At 41.8% G+C, this 18,050-nt stretch overlaps 1 protein-coding gene across 1 annotated transcript in view; it reads right to left on the bottom strand.

Annotated features, from left to right (window-relative positions):
- OXSR1 (oxidative stress responsive kinase 1) overlaps positions 1-18,050 on the bottom strand; it is an 86,084-nt gene that overhangs the window by 52,429 nt on the left and 15,605 nt on the right. Inside the window, exons 2-3 of the mRNA XM_071734631.1 lie at positions 14,430-14,542; positions 3,876-3,984 (exon numbers count right to left, since the gene is read on the bottom strand). Coding sequence (XP_071590732.1) covers positions 3,876-3,984; positions 14,430-14,542 — 222 coding nt within the window. The remainder of the gene's footprint in view (positions 1-3,875; positions 3,985-14,429; positions 14,543-18,050) is intronic.

Raw genomic sequence — 18,050 nt, 5'->3', positions numbered from 1 at the left:
AGGTAACAGCACCTGTACTGATCTCCCATTTACAGGTTTGGCATAATAGGCTGGGAAACAGCACTGGGGATCACTACACTACATCAAACCTGATGGGCACTGATGCTGAACATGCTGCATCTTTGAAAGTGGGAGTTGGGGAAGTTGGCAGGAGTCATTGCTGCTTCTTTTAAGACATTTCAGCAGAAGCCAGAGGTTTTAGTGAGCCTGTCAGAGCCAAGAATTACATCTGCATCTTGTCAGCCTCTGACAAAGGAAGAAAATGTGAAAGAAGAAAGAACAGCTGCCTGGATTCAGTACTTCTGAGTCTGAGGAATACAGATAGAGCATAAGAACACTGAAGTAAAAGAAAGAACAAGTTACACAATAAAAAGGAAAATACATCTGAGTAGCCTGCTGGGGTGTCTGGTTTTGAAGTTTCTTCCTAACCCTGGCTAAACCACCTCAGCACAGTGGAAGGCTTAAGGAAACTTTCACTTCTTGATGCTTTCCCTTCCACTAGGGCACATGCCTGGATGTGTAAGAAACAGAATAATTTGTATTATATTGCTTCCTACCTTAAAGGGGGCAACACAGCCTATTGCAATTGCTCTGCAAACAGGTACAGTTCCTTCTTACCTCCTGCCTCTGACTTGCCCTTGCCTTATTTGAGATTGTGTCTCTATAAATAAAATCAAAAACCCTCCAGATAGACTCAAAATAGTATAGCTGTCTCCTAAAAAATAATTCAATATTAACCCAAGGCTTTCTAAGAACCTGTGGCTTACACTGTGATCATAACTCACTGCTGGAATTAGGAGTGGCCAGATCAGAAGCAGAACAAGATGTCCTGTCTGACTGGTGGAAACCCAAGACTTGCCATACCTCCCTTTTGGTCTGGCTTGCTGAATTGCTGGCCAAGCACCATCAGATAATCTAGGTCAAAGGTTGAAGAAAGAGGCTGATTAGATAATTTTAAAAACTTTTTGAAAATAAAAAGTTTCAATACAATAATCTACTTAGCAAATTTCATTAGGAGGAGCCTTCAATAGGCAGAAGATCTGAGAGCCCTATCTGGAAATGTTTCAATATTTAAAGGATCTGCACAGTTTAAAAACATTTTGGAGGCTTCATCTGCTGTGGGCTAGGACAATAAAAACTGTTGTGTGATGTAGCAAGCAACCACAGATGGCTGTTTCAAATAAGCAACTGTTTTGTGGACTTCACTATGGCCTGTGTCACCTGTGAAATAAGAGCTCTGGTTAAAACCAGCAGGAATTTAAAGGAGCAAACAGGTCACAGTAAGAAAAAAGCTCAAGAACAAAAGGACAGCTGCTCCTCTTCCTGCTAAAAAGCCACAGGAGTTAGGAAGCAGGACTGAGCTTCAGATGTCTTTAAAAAGGCATGAGTAAAATTCATGACAGAGGAATGCCAGCGAGGCAAAGAGCAGGTCAGCAGTTGTCTAGAAATAGCCATTGGAGTTTAGTTTGGAGTAACACTTGGACCAAAAGGCCAGGCTGCTAGCTGACACTGCTGAGCTTCAATCCCTGCAAAACCCTTTTTTCAGAAAGGATCTGAAATATCTGCTGAAGGGAGAGAGCAGACACTTCACAAACCTGACTCAGGCAGACGTCACCAGATCTGAAAGAGGGTGACAGAGAACTGGACACACCAGCACCTCTTGTCACTACCAGCTGGATACCATCACAGCCACATTTCTGCCATCAGCAACAACTCCACTCTACATCTGCCAGCTCAAACTGCCTTCAGCAGTCACTTCAGCCTCAGACTTGGCTCTGATGCAGATGAGCAGTTTTACTTTTTGCTCCCTAAAAGTTCACCAGTACATTACCTCCTCACAGCTGAAAACTTCCAAAGATGAAACATGGTTCTACCAAAGCAGAAACAAATAGTTGAGTTTTAGCAACAATGCCAGTCAGGACATTCAGCTACCTTGAAGGGCACTGGTCAGCTGCTCAAAGGAGCAAATCATCAGTATCAGACAATAAAACTTCATGCATTTAGAGTATTTTCCCCTAGAGACATTTCTCAAATACTTGCATAACACTTGTTAAGATTTCAACAAAATGACTGCGACCAGAAAATAAATTAAAGTGAACTCAAAACAGCAACAACAAACAAAAAAGGCTTGCATGACAGACTGGTCTGTCTTAGCAAGTGTAAGTAAGATGAAATTAAAACTTTTCAGACTGAAAACACATGCCAGCACACACTGACACTGATGAAAGAGAAGCAGTAAGCTTCTGAACTTTTACCCAGAAGAAATTCTCAAGTACAAAAGCCACAACTGAGATACAGAAAGGCCATCAAATCAAACTCTGTATGTGCTTATTGGCATGTACAAGTCTCAGACCATGCTCTCTGAATAGTTAGAATAAAGGCATCAGTCTGCACCCTGTTATTTTTTTCATCTTCTTTCTGGTTTATGAAAACAGCTCAAAGCTTTTTCCTGTTGAGAAAGCCAGATTATTATTTGTCCCCCTGGACAACAGATGACTACCAACCTAGCCAATTTATTACTGATAAGAAATAAGCTGAAAGGAATGAGAAGCAGTTCTTACACCGTTTCGTTACATAAATCACTCAGCCTAAAAAGACCTGGAAATAGTTTCATTAAAAGTGCATGAAAAAGCTCTTCAGTCAGAAGGTTCCAGTGCACAAACTTCTTCACCCATCCTCAACATTATCCTGTAGAATTTGCCTGCAAGATCTAAAATGAGATGTCTGAAGAACAGCCATGAAAAAAAATATTAAGTGAAAACAGCTGCAAAATACCTCTCAAGGTAACTTCCTGCATGGAAACCTTCCCAGATACATTTATACCCACAGCAAAACTGCTTCCACTAAACTGGCAGGGGATTCTTTTCTACACACAAAGGGCAATCACATCCTTAGTGAGCTGTTATGAGTCCTCTCTAAGAGAGGGTATTGCTTAATGACACATGAAACATTAAAAACCCTTTAAGACAGACTTAAGTTGACATGAAATTTGATTGCTCCCAAGAGAATTGCTGAAATTCTCTAAATATGATCTTCATAGATATGTTTTATGGTCATTGTTGAGCTCTTGTGGAAAAAGCCAACAGGTTTAGTCAGATTTTTCCACATCATCTTCTCACATTTTGCTGTTCTATTAAGCCAAGAACAGAGAAGCCAAGTTTGGGGGTTTTTTTTAAAGCAAGAAAACAGTTGGGCTTCTTTCAGATTTCAATTCCTTTTCACTAGGGTGCCAGGAAAATCATGTCTTCCTGAAGACAGGCCTAACATTTAGTAACAGTGCTCTGTGTTATCATCCAGAGCTTGTTTCTCTTTCTTGTCTAAACTGCAACTTAAACAGGGATCCTGGAAAATATTATTACATCAAATAAGCATTACTGATAAGAAGTTTTCAAACGCCCTCTCTCTCAAAAAAAGAAAAAAAAAAAAGAAAAAAAAAAAGAAACCAAAGCAAAAACTGTTTCTCCAGTTTCTAAGCAAGTAAATCCAGAATGTGGAAAGTTTCCCTGGCTCTGTGTTAACTAGGTGGGGTAACCTGAAACTGCCCCAAGTATTCCCAGTTATTTTGTCAACTAGAACAACCAGTTAAAACTACTACATGAAATACTCAAGTGAGCCATTCAGCAAACACAAATATAACTCTATGAAATGGTATAAAATTGACAAAATAGGAAGGGGGAGGAAGCTAGCACAGTCATGCAGTCAGATGTTACTAATGATGTACATAGCACAAGAAGCTACTTCTGAGTGGAAGGGGTTGAAGTTAAATATTGCTATTCCAATGTCTCAAGCTTAGGAGGAACACAAGGGAAAAGGGTATTACAGGAAGACAATTTTTTTTACTTAGCTTTTTAGGGTAAAGAAATTAGACCACTCACCTCCACTAAGTAACTTCATCACCAGCCAAAGCTCATCTTTCACCACGAATGATGTGTAGTAAGATACAATGTTGGGGTGATGGCACTGACTCATGGCTTGAATTTCTTTCTGTTGAGAAAAATAAAGCATTAGCAGTTGGACCCAGTGATTATTATTCATCAGGCACAGAAGTCAGCTTCCTTGAGACACCATGTTCAAAGAAGGTGCAAAGAAAAAAGGATACCTGGAAGCTAAACATAGAAAACATCCAGACATACTCCAGACACTCAGCCTGCATCATATTAGGGCCCAAAGTTTTTTGACTTGGCTCTGCCTGTCTGCCTAGAAGAAATAAGTTGACCAAAAACCCCTTGGGGCAAGGGCAACAACACAGTGGTCATAATCAAAACACCTGCATGCAGCTACAACAAGATATACCTAAAAGTTTACACCAGTTTGTAACCTAAAGTTCATGCTGACTCCTCCTTTCAGTGAGACATTACACAGCAGATGCTTCATCAGTTAAAGACTATAATTTGGATGAAAAAGGGAAATATTAGCCCCTGGGAAAATAAGACCTCTGATTCCTAATGTTCCTTCCCAACAGGAAAGCAGATGGCTTAGCTCAGTCATGTTGAAGACACAAAGGACAGGTGCCTTTTGTCATAGTGGAAGAAGGTGAAACCAGTTTAATATTAGAAAGTGGTTAGCTCTGCAGATGGAGTGAAAGATGAAATATGCCCTGGTATTAAATTGACTGAGCCTTGCCCATGCTCTGTATTAGATTTGGTGATGGTTTGAGGTTTTCCAGGTTACAGGGGGAACAAGAGCACAGAAAACATGACAGATTTTTCATTATGAAAGCACAAATCTCTGGTTTGGACAGAAAACATCCCTGTTTCTTGACTGGCCATAGAAGAATCCATCCATTAAGCCAAGCCTGACACCCAGCACTATATCCAGCTGGGTCTTTGTGCTTCAGCCAAGCCTGCAAACCTGTCAAGCTGTACCCTCCAGCTTCACCCCCAGAAACTCATCCCCTGAGATCCTGAACTTCTCCTCTCAACTAACAAATTCCTTCACTGAACACACAAATGCCACCTTTCAGAGGTTTAATCACAGCCCCCTCCCCATGCCACCAACTCAGCCAAGCTCCATAACCCCAAATACACTCAGAAGAGCAACAAGGGTCTTCTACACCCTGATCCTTTCCCCCCCAGTACCAAAGCACATGAGAAAGCTCCAAGAATTTCCCCATGTCAAGGATGCCCCAAGGATGCAGAATATTCTTCTCCTCCTCATGTACAAAGCTCTGCTTGTGCCTGAGCAGAGAGTAAAAGGCACACACTGCTTCTCTCTTGGCAAGCTCTGAGCTGGCAATCACAGCTACAGAGAAACAGACTCATGTTGATTTATCCACTTTTACTGCTTTTCAGGGAATAGGTGCATTTGAGGAATTAAACACAGTTGGTTCCTCTTTCTGCTTCGCAAGAAGAGGCACCAACTTTCCAGGAAACTCCAAAAAGCAGATTAAAGAAGAATCCTTCTAAACAGGAAAGGGTATTTAAAAAGTGGGGAGTAGGCTATTCATCTCAGTGGAGCATACTCGTTGAGTAAAAACCACTCTGTGAAAATAAATACAGCCCTGAAACAATATCCTCTGCTTATTCTGACAGCTCCAGCTCCCTTCCTTGCAAACACTCCCTTGTGTCAAGCTGTTTTTCAAAAAGGAAATAAATCAGCACCTTTGGAGTTTTCTAATGCCTTCTAGTTAAGTTCCTTCAAAATGAAGAAAAAAGAAGCAAAAAACCCCCACAAAACAACAACCACACACAAACACACACACAAAAAACAAACAAAAAAAAAAAAACACAAACCAAAAAAAAAGAATCACCACACAACCTCCACAGACAAAGCTGCCAACAAAAATGTTCTTTTTACTTCTCTGCTCCAAATTTCTACCAGGGGATGGATGGGAACTGGAGCCCTGGATAGCACAGGTCAAACTCAGTGCCTGATTTGTGCCCAGTCACCCACTTTGCACAAAACTCAGCTCCCAGCTAGTTGGGAAGCTCTGGGGGCTGCTGGCTCTGTAAATGCAACACTGGATTCACACAACCTTTCCAAACTCACTGAGTTCAGAGTTTTGAACCCATTTGCTTACCCTGGGATCTTTCCGAATTTAAGAGCACTTAGTTCCTAATTACAGCATCCATAAACTTTCTTGATCATTGAGCTTGAAACTTGCATTCACAGCCTTGGGCTTTTAAAGTCATTTTACTATTTTTTTCCTCTTTTAAACATGCAAGCAAAATCAGGTGCCTGAAATCTCACCCTGACAACTTAAAAAAAAAACCAAACCCACACACAAGTGGGACCAGAGAAAACACATGTGGAAAGAATCAAGTAGGATGCTGGCTTATCAGCCCAGACCTGCCCAGAAACCACCATTCTCAGAAATGAGCTAGAGGAGCTGTTTTTATCTTTTCCTAGCTAGACTGCTCAAAATATTTTGAACCAGCTGCCTGGGAGATTGAGAGCAGCACAAGAAATGTACACAAACTTTTCATATTTTATACATATTAGTGTATCCCACAGGAATTCAGGAGATGGTGAGACAAAGTCTGGACCAAATTTACCGAAGAGCCTCAACCTGGATCAGACCTTTGCCATTCAAGTAGCTCTGTACTACAGCATTTTGCAGGCATTCCATGATGCTTAGTTACTATTTCATTATTTTCCAATAATTTCCCCTCTCGTTTATTGCCAGTCTGTTCCCTGGGCTGGGAAGCACAGTTAAAAAAAGAATAAGAAAAAGCTCATATGTCATATACTTTAGTGCAAACATGAAAAATATATAATCACAAACCTGATCTATGCAATTAAATACCTGTCAGCCAGTGGATGTGTAGCACAGGCAGACTAAACCATTTCCCACACATGGAGCACAGCTCTGAATAATTAACTGCATCACAACCCCTGATTTCCACAGTTTTTACACTATTACCAATAAGTAATGACAACAGAGGGCAGATTTGCCCTCTCACCCACAAACCCCCACCCCCTTTTCCATGGTTTTCAAGGCCAATCTCACCCAGGCTACACAGAAGCTTTGTTCCTCTTCAGCCCCACAGAGGGTACCAACATCCTGGAGGCTCAGGGACAATTGTTTTAACCACTTCTGGCAAATCACTGTGGGCTTTGTGGTTAAAACACTTCCTTGCTTAACTGAAACCAGGCCAATTCCCTGCTACATCCAACAGTGGATGCAGCAGGAGAAATGCAAGGGTTGAAGAGCTGTGGCTGAGGCAGGAATCCCACTGAAGCATCACCAGGAAGCTCTGCTTAAAAGCAGAGTTACAGAAAGAGGGAGCAGGAGGGGATAAAAGGCAGAAACAGCCCTGTGTGTGTAGTACACACAGCTTTAACACATTTTCTAAAGTTTTGCAGCAAGTTTGGTGTTCTCCAAACACAACAGTCAAAACAGACAAGGATTTCCTGCCCCTATCTCCTCCTTAACAAGACTGATTATCCACAAATTACACAAACAAGTAACCAAGTTACAGCTGTGCTCCCCTCACTTTCACCAGCATCAAAACCATACTGGAAGAGTCCTAATAAAAATCTCAGCAAATTCTACACCTCTCTAATAATGTCAGTGCTGAACATCAGAACTTATCTAAGCTACTCCATAAAAGTTCTAAGATGGAAATGTTGCTCTGTCAACAGGCCTGGGCCACTTGACACAAGCTCCTCAAACCAACTGCAGATCAGCTCTTAGATCCAGATGGATATTGGGGCCACAACCCCATATTAAGAGACACAACCTCCCTGCCAAGTCCCCATTTCAGGATACATAATTTTTTTTCCTTCCTGGTAAGTGTTTCCAGCACTTCTGCAGGCAATCCAAGCATTTCAAGGCTTGTGAAATACTGTTAAAACTGCTGTGAAATATAATTTATAATCACAAGAAAATTTGTCTCATGTGAGTCAGGCATACTTTGGGGAGGAGGTTTATTTGCCCACTGACATCCAACTGAAGTTTGAGTTAACAGGAGCAGAAAGACAGAGCAGGTAAGGCTGTTTAAAGCTCAACTTCCCTACTGGTGTTTTCTGTTCACATCATCAGCTTATACTCTGTTTATCTGCCCCTGAGGCACATTTCAAAGACTCTTGCTCTCAAATACGAGGATGAAAATCATGCTTTATTTACTTTTACTTCCTACATGTTGACATGAACTCAGAGATACAAGACAGCAGCAGAGTGCTTTTATGTGGCTACCTCCAACTGCAAAGGGATCCAGAAGAAAGCTCTCAGCTTGGCTACTCCATAGAATTCAATAGAGCTGGGGAGGGAAAGCATGCCTGGGGGGGAAATAGAAGCAGGTCAGATGTGATCTCCCTCTCCAATACACCAATGCTCCAACCAGGGCTGGCAAAGAACTTAATCTCTCAGCTGAAATCTCCAGGCAGAAGGCACTAAAGCTCTTCTTCATCCTTTTAAAGCAGGATTTAGAGCTCTCGTCCTACAGGCAGTCATAACTGTTCAAATTTTGCTCCCAGGGAATTTCTAATGCTTTACCTAAGAGGCTGTGAAACTGAGAATATTCATTCCTTTTCTTAAAGATCAGCATTAAAAAAAAAATGTTCCCCTATCACAATCAACTTCAGAGGCTTTTTTTGAAGGAGAAGAGGGAAGAGCACAGAACTCAAAATCAAAGATTCTGATCCAGTTTCCATGTCCACATTGCCCAGTTCAAATCCTTACCTCAAGATGTGTCTACAGAATTTAGACCAGCACAGCTAGGGAGGGGTTACACCAGCCCATCCAGGGTGGAAAAGAAATAGTTCTGAAAGTGATAGAAATTTTTACCCATAAAGCAATCTTAAGTGATGGGAACAAACAATCCCCATGGCAAGTCACTCAATAGCTGCCCACTTTTTTGGGGGCAGCTTTTTTTCAGCATCATTCAGGGGTTGTTCTCCCTTTCAAGGTATTAATGATGATGTAGTGAAGGAAGCAGCTCTTTAAACTGTTATTGTAGAACAGCTCCTAAACACTCCTTTTTTTTTTTCTTGGTTTTAGCCACAAAGCAAACAGACAAGTGACTGACTCATTTCACAGATACAAGTGAAGCCAACTTTACCCACTTTGCCAATTAACATATCCCTGACCCTTACAGCTCAATATCCAGCGTTTACAGCTCAACTATGTCTTAAATTTGTGAGTAGTCCACACAGTCAACTGGAAACCCTTCAAAGCTATTTACATGCTCATCCAGTCCAAGTGAAGGAAGTCATTCTACATTCACTGTTAATCCTAATGTTCATATTGAATTTACCAAAAAAATCAAAAAAAAGACACTACAACCAGCAGAGAAATAAAGACTTCTTGCTGCTTTGAAAAACAATACAATGAAGCTGTACCCATCTTAGATTTTAGTCTTCTGTAAACCTGTAATCCCATCATGCAAGAAACACAGAACACAGCACACCAAATGACCATGAAGAAGCCACCCACTGTACATCAGACTGACTCTAACACTTGAGGACTTTTTCCCCTGAAGCAAGTATAAAGGTCCCCAGGACTGGAAATGGAATTATAATGGCAAATCCCTTAAGGTGACAGGCATGGGTGAAACACCTGTACTACTTCTATAGCAGTCTGCTGCTTTGTTCCCAACAACCTTACAATCTGGTTAATTCTCTTGTAGGAACTGCTCTGTCAGATCAAAGCCAGTTCAATATCCTGTTCAAGTCTTCAAAAGAAGGTGTAAAACCCTATAACAAGCAGTTACACAATTATCTGCCCAGAGGGAAGACTTCTGACTAAGCCTGGGCAGTTAACAGTTGTCTTATGCTTTAAACCAGGGGAGTTCATAATCCTTTTTTTAAATCCTATCTAATTTAACCTTCTCAACTATAGGTTGGTTTCTCTAATCTCACGCAATGTTTGATCTCCCTCCGTATTATTGGCAGCAAGCTCCCCAGGTTAATTCCTTGAAATTCAGAAGGACATTTTTAAATGCAGATAAAACTTGTTTCCTCTGTTTCTGTAACTGCCCTCTGAGCACAGCAGTGCAAGGCCAGTCCCTTCACTTCAGGCCCCTTATGTCCAGACCCAGATCTATCAATCTCTGGACTAGGAGGAGTTTGGACTCTTTTCCTAGGAGGAGCAATGCCACATGCTTCTTCCTGAACTCCTCTTTCCTGCTGGATCACCCTAAGAACTGAACAGTTCTACCCAGCTGGGAAAGCCCAACATGAAATACTCCACAGCTTCATGTTCCCCTCTGGATCATTCAACATTCCTACTAACAGTGCCCAACCCACATCATCTGCTACTGTCAAAGCATGGAAGAAAACAAAAAAAAACCCCAACAATCCACATCTGATTGAAAGAAAGTTAACTCAGCTTTAATTGCATGAAAATGAAGCAGTTTGCTAGATAGCAATAAAATAAGGCCATTTAAATCAATAATTCTTTAACACAAGTTAACTCTTATCCAAGAACAAAACCTGAGGCATGGTTATTTTGGGGCAGATGTCATACCAGTGCTCAAGGAGCTCAGAAGCAATGCAACCAGCATCCCAGAGCAAAGGAGAAGCAAGAGCAAAACATGACAGTGAGCAGTGTTAAGCAGTGAAATACCCCACATGAGCAGACTGTTTTCAGACACACACCAAAATGCTGCATGTTTAACTGCTGTGGGCTGCAAGACAACAAGAAGTTGAACTCAAATAGCAGTAATTCCAAAGCTAATTGTAGACAATGCTGCATTTGACCACCTCTCCTTACATTCCACTTCCACTCACATTGATGACATAAATTAGATTGTACATTTTTTTTTTCCCTGAACCCCACAGATCTCCTAGGAAAAGAAAATCTGGAAGCATTCAAAAATGTCCAGTGAATCAGGACTATAAGAAATCCCTGACCAACATCACCTAATTCAGTAGCTGGGCTAGAAAGAGCCACATCTCTGAACTACATCACTCCTGCCAGACTACTTTCTTTACAGCAATTATCACTTCTGCTGAAGAGCTGAATGCCCTCGGCTGGGTTTGCTCATGTTGCAACAAATTGGTCCTTACTTACATTTCCATACCCTGTAGCAGCAATAAATTAATCCCTTGCATTAATTTTGAATTTTGTGCAGCACTTGCAGTGTGCAGATTATTCCTGAGCACTCACACAGCTCAGGTGTGTCAAGATGTAAGGATCAAGAGCAATCAGGAATCATGCCACTTAATCACTCTAAGGATGGCATCTCCACAAGCTCAGAGATGCTCCCAGATTCCCTGACCCTGCCACTACAGAAGCTTAAAGGAAGCTCATGGACTCATCCATCCCCTCCGTTAGTGATAGAGCCACTTACTGTGCATTTCCTAACCCTGCTCCAAACTCACCTTGCTCTTCTACTCTATCCCAAGAAATAGAAGCAGCAGCCCCAAAGCAATATGGACAAAGTCATAAAAGAAATACTGTAGAAGCAGGAGAACAGTTTGGTGCTCTCCCTCCCTTCTCCCCAGCAACATGACTTGAGTTTGCCCTCAGTTCTAGGCAGATAAAAAAAGCTCGCTTTAAAAAAGTTCATGGGTCTGAAGCACTGCAGAAAAAAAAAAATAATTAATAAGACTTTAAACACAATTTTCCCTTTCCTATTCCACTGCCCAGGCAGTGCTGTAACACAAGAGCATTATCCTATTCCCAGGCAGAATGTCAAAGTTCACCACAAGCTGACTTCTGTGCTCAGCACAACATAAGGAGAATGGAACTAATAAAAGTCTTATAAAAGTTTTTAATTGTACTGAGGGAGAGGAGGAAGTATGGAGGGGGCCTAACATACCCCAGTATGAACCTACAGTTCTCTTTGCACTTGATTCTTAAAACATCTTATCTGCATGGACTTTTATTTGCACTTAGAAAAAAAAAAAACAAAACAAAAAACAATCCTACAATAACAAGTAGTTGCTCAAAAAAGGTAATTAAACTGATCAAGGAAACTGCCATGAAGGGAGACCTCAAGACTGAAAAGCTTGAGAATCTTTACTTCGGGGAAGAAGCACATATGGAGAGGATAAAAATTTGGGAAGGTAAGAACACAGGGCAGGGAATTCAGGAACTTCCATACTTTCAGCTCTCACACATGGCAGTGACATCAAACCACCTGAAATGCAGAACACACCAAGGACAAACCATTTTTCAAACATCTACCTTGGCAACCACTGCCCCAGGAAGCTGCTACAGCTCAGAGCCATCCTCTTCCCTCCTCCACTTCTCCATGATTTTCAAGTAAAGAAAATCTGGAGTAGCATTTTTAAAGAGCTTTTAAAAACAATGGGAAAGATCAGCTTAAATCAGGTTATTAAAGCTCAACTGACACAGGTTCTGACAAGAACTTGTTTGAAAAGAGATTATCCCAGTATTGCCCAGAGCTTCATTCTTACTCTTTCCTCAGAATGATCAGGCTCTAATCACTTAACTGTGCTCCTTAAATCATGTACAAGTTTTCTAGAGGGGTTGCACACTTTGGCAGCACAACTGAAGGCATAGCACAGAGGCTTATTTCAAAGATCAGACAAAGCATCTGCTTTCTGAGGTACACAGGAAAGTAGAATCACTCACCAACCACATCAAAAGGAAGGTCTTATCCTCCTAAAGTAGCTGTATGACATTGTTAGATTAAAATTTGGTACTCTGCAGCCTGAAACATGACTTCTGAGGAGGGGCTGACTGGTTTTGGTTGGAGAACAGTCTGACAGCAGGTTCTCTCTGCTTTTTAACAGCCTCCTGGCCTAATGCCTCACTATTAAAGCAGTTATTTTTATAGGTTGGAGACAACAATGTCTGTGGTGTACTCTATAAAATGCTACAAGGTGAGTCACAAAAAATCTGTTGACTGAGAGCAGGTATGAGAAAACCTCAAATTCCCATTTTAATCCCAGATATTGTTGAACAGCATTTGACACATGATGAGAAGACAGAAATATCTGCATAGGCATAAGCCTACAGAAGGACCTGCACCAGATCTGGTCACAAAACTGGAAGCTTAGGAGACCTGACAGCAGAAATTCATTGTAGTCCTACCCATAAGAAAAAAACATTGAGGAACAGGTCAGCCAGAGGTATAAAATAAGCAGTTAGAAGTACTTATCTAAAACATTAAGTCTCTGTAGCATATCTGCCTGAACCTAAACCTTTCAGCTGGAATTGGCCATTACTCAAACACTCTCAACTAGTGCATCATGACAATACAGAGAGGAGCAGAACAGAGGTAAGTACTGTGGGCAAGCCACATGAAAGACTTGAGAAGAGCACAAAGGGTTGATACTAGGACAAAAAGACTGTGAAAAGGGAAAAGGTCTCTAAATCCTACACCAGCACAAGCCATAAGAGGATTTGAACAAAGCCCTGTCTTAGGTGTCCTCCATGCAACCCTTCACAGACACACGAAAATGTGACAGAGTAGATGGAGCCTTTCCTCCCTACAAGAGCACATTTGCAGATACCTATAATGACAAACTCATCATTAATTGCTAGATGTAAGTGGGAACCATGGTACAAGGGACTTGCTGAAGATCATACAAGTGTAGAGCTAGCCTGAATTCTATTTAACTTTCTAATTTCAACCACCAAAAAAAGGGCCTGAGTGAATACTATAGAGCTGTGAAGATGCAAGTGAAAAGACAAGGTAAAACCAAAAAGAAAAAAAAATATATTAAGGTTAAAAAAAATAGAGAGTTGCTTTACCCAAGAGAGCTTTCTCACCTTTAGTTGAGACCCCTCAATGTTCACAGGAATGCCTATTTCTGACTAGTTTAACTCCTGAGACATTCTATATGTGAGGTGGATGTGACAGCTGCTGCACTATAAAAGCACCAGCTCACAGACACATGGAAAGGAAAGAACCAAGAAGCCCATCAACATATGAGCCAGGTGAGAACAAGGAAGTTGTTCTTCTATCTGTCAGGAGATGTTTTACATTGAGAAAATCTTGAGAAAAGGGGCACACAGAGGAAAATTACAGAGATACAGCTTCAAAGTACTTTAACTCCTGTCCTGAACTCTGAATTAGTTGGAGTTTCTATGACAGCCTGCAAGATGTCAGATCCATCAGTACCAGAAACAGATTAGGAGCAAGAGCTAGTTTATTCAGTTTTCTCCTTGCAGGTGAAGGAGGAAAAAAATATTTAAAAAAAAAACTGCAGGAAAGGGGGAGAGGAAAAAAACAACACTATTCCCTTAAATTTTATAGATTGTACAAGTGCATAGCTCTAGATCCCCCTAAAACTACAGAGCTCTTGTGGGTACAACTGAGCTTCACACTTACACATTAACTCTGTTCAAAACAAAGGGATTATACAAGTGCTTAGCTCTAAACAAATAGTTCTCCACCAGCTGATCTTTTTAACATTATAAGTACTGTGCCCCCCAGCCAGGACAACTGACCTGCTTCTAGTGAAACCACTCAAGCCCCCTCACCCTGGCATTACTTCCAGAAAGGTTGAGGCACTTAAACAGAGATCATGCTCCCTGAAATACAATTCCCCAGACAATTCTGATTACATACCAAGAGTTCATCCATGCTTGTCTGACACTTCTCAAGATTGATCCTTTTAATTGCCACCTTCTCCTTCTTCGGAGCACAGAAAGCTGCCTGCACCACTGCAGTAGCCCCACTCCCTGTGGAGGAAAAAGATTGAGAGTCAGCAACATCTCAGGGGAGTTCTGCACAACAGAAGGGATGTCAGAGAACAAAATGATAGTGACAGGTATCAAAAAGGGCAGAGCCAGGTGAAAACCCACTGAAGACAACCCCACAGGCACTCCCCATGCTGTGTCTGTGCAATTTGGGCCAGCTCAGCCACAAAATCCAAGTGCTGGGCTGAGCCAACACAAACAAGTGGATCTTGGAGTGATCACTACAGCTCTGCAGACACAAAACCTCCAGACTCCAGCTTACTTACAACAGAGGAATGATTCTTCTCATCTGCTTTTAAGAGAGACTTTTAACCTGATGTGTTCACCCACAGAGCCAAAACAAGCCACGCTTGTGCTACCAGCACTAATGAGATTTTTTTCAGATATTTTTATGTACTAATTGCTGTTCTCATCTCCCCTCGTTTTATGAAAAGACACAAAGTAGGATTAATTCAAGTCTGTTCAGCTCCAGTTCTCACACAGTCTGGGTTGAAAAAACAGAGAACATTTAAATTCAGAGAGGGGAAAAAGGCACTGTCTTCCATGTACAGTTGTTCATCTGCTAGACACAGGGATAACAGTTTTGTATTTCAACTGCTCAGCAATATCATACCTGTTGATATCAAAAGGAGCTTGCAACAGCAAGACTTAAAATCATTTTATTTGATGTTAAACCTGTATTTGATGGCCTCCAGAAATAGTTGCAGCATTCACATTTCAAACACTTTCCTGCTTTACTTTCTACCCTGACCTTGGTTCCTCACATTTACACACATCACTGGAAAGGAATAAATTCAAATAAAAAAGGGGTAGGATAGGTGGAAAATAGCTCAAGAGCTCCCTATTGCCACTATTAAAAAAAAACCTACTAAAAATAAAATCTCATCTATTTTCTTCACTACCCCAACACAAAACTCTTGAGAACATTTGGGCTGATGAGGGAGAGAAGAACAGCTATTTTGCATTTTGGAATAAAACATCTATTTTAACAAATTTTCCTGTTCTTAACACTGTAAAACCTGCTTGCAGATCCCACGATACATGTCAGGCACTATATTTTACAAGCTATTTTTTTTCTAGCATGTTCAGATAACCTTTCCATCTCATCTTCAAACAAAGGCTACTGAAGCCACCATCAAGAGCCTTCCTGCAGCAAGTTGCACAAAATCACCAAACTCTGATAAAATATCAGGTGTGGAAAGAGCTTGCCATCCAGGGAAAAACTGCATCAACCAAAGTCACACTGAAATAAATCAAACCCCTGAACTGTGGGACTCTGTTCCTCTGATCTTCAACCAGTACCTTCTACATGAGCTCCACTTCACTTTAGATGGCATTCCAAGTGTATCCTGGACAACAGCTTCAGCTTGCCAGTTGATTCCCTGCACTCAGGAGTTTACATTTTAATGGGAGAAGGCAGCAATGTGCAGAACAATATTGCCAAAGCTGTGCCATTTCTTGAAGCAAATGGGGTTTTTATGAAGTTCAAGACTGAGGCCATTTGTTACTTGCACACAGATTCTTTGTCACAGAGCACTGACAGCAGAACCAAAAACAGTGCTACCAGAAACTCAGGTGGAAGAAAAGGATAACAGCAGGCTAAAGAATATTTACAAGGGACTTTGAAAACAAGGTTTGAGTGCCATAAGCAGGGTCTTGAGCAAAGGATGAGGACGATGGAAGAGTCTAGGCCGACATTAGAAAAAATGTTTAGAAAATGCAAAGGGAAGAGATTTTGACAGCCAAGTTTGGATGGATTGCCAGGAGCAGGGCTGAAATACACATCATTAATCACTGGACAGACATCCCAAAAGCAAACCTCCACGTGCACTCCCTATGGCTGCTTTGCCATGTAGGTACACGAAGGAAGACTCCAGCACAAGAGCAGCTGCCCCAGTGCAGATATATTCCCACTGACTGGGAACCCTGGGTTGCACTGACCTGCCCCTCTCTGCCACCCAGTACCAAATGTTTCTGCTGCTTCTTTGGAGGGAGAAAAGTGAAATCACACCAAGTGACTCCACAGCAGCAGCAGAAGTAGTGACAAAAGGCAAAAAAAAAAGCAAGTCTGCATTTCCTAGCACTGTTGGTAGCCCTTAGAAGTCAGAACAAAAAACAAACATTTGTGCCTGTATCATTCCTTCATAAAGAGTTAGATCCCAGAAATGCTGCTGCTGCTGACACGTTCAAAACACACAACCCTTTTCATTCTTCTGTCAGCTCTACACTGCATCTTTTCATCTCCCAAGCTACCTGCACAGTTCTCAAGAAGACTAACTGTGCTCAAAGACTCTTTCTGGATATCTCAGTCGTGCAATGGCTTTAGCATACACCTGCTTCCCTCCCCAACATGATGTCCCAGGAATTCTCTGCCAGTTAAACCCAGCTGGTGTGAGCATGACTGGCAGAGATGCTTCTTAAAATCCAGACACGACAGCACTGATGTCAACCAAATCTTTCACAAGACCACAATGAAGTCCAGGGTTTTAGAGAAGTGACTATACAAAGAATGGCTTTGCGTTTTATTTTTTTAAGATGTTACAACAAGGAACAATAGATGCAGACTAATTGAAAGCAGGGCCAGGCATGCTACAGCTCCTTCCCAGTCCTTGAGCTTGCCTGACCAATGCTCACTAGGACTTCAGGGCTAAAACTGCTTTCCACTGAGTGTTTGGACACTGTCCCAGCCTACAAGGTCCTGATCTGTTACGAGTGTATGGCATTATTTGAACAGTAATGAAATCCCAAACTAAATCCTTCTGGGCACATGGCAGGGAATCATCCAAACTCGAGACTCCTCCCATTTAATTCCCTGCTGCTCCTACTTCCCTGGCAGCTCTCTTCAGTTCGATCACCACCTGCTCTCCCCGCTCCCCCCCTCTCTCCTGCTAATAATTCATCATTTCTTTCAGCTCCTCCATAGCACTTAATTATAGAGAAACAATGAAATCTCAAAAGCGTATCAAGCAAGGATTAAGCCAAGCTGCAGCAGGATGTGCCACAAGCAAGCTGCTCCTTGGGAGCTCCGTGCTTCTGAGGCTGAACAAAGAGGGGTTTCCATGCTTCTTCAAAGAGCAGAGAAAACATAGCAACACGGCCACTTGGTGCTTTGCAGCTGTACCATTTCTTTCTGAAATTCCACAGTGGCAAGAGAAGGAAAGGAGAGAAGCAGCAGCAAGGATGCTGAACACATTAAGTGAAAGCAAGCACAGACAGAGATGAGGACCCCAACAAAGAGAAACGAGAAAGGCTGGCAAGGAAGTTTTTTCAAGTTTAGAAGCAGGTAACAAATATTCAGGGGAAGGTAGGGAGCAAAGTGTTAAACCCCTGGCTGCTATGAACCAACTTCAAGGAGGAAGAAAAGCCAGGGTGGGACCACTGAGACAAACCAAGTCCCCCAGCAGACACAGATCTGCTGAGACCATCACCACTTGCAGTCCCTGGGGCTGCTCAGCTGCAGCACAGTGGGCAGCACTGGGTTAATTCCTCT

This window comes from Heliangelus exortis, chromosome 2 (assembly GCF_036169615.1).
Source record: "Heliangelus exortis chromosome 2, bHelExo1.hap1, whole genome shotgun sequence".
In the NCBI taxonomy this organism is placed as follows: domain Eukaryota; kingdom Metazoa; phylum Chordata; class Aves; order Apodiformes; family Trochilidae; genus Heliangelus; species Heliangelus exortis.
This window is presented reverse-complemented; position numbering and strand designations above follow the sequence as displayed.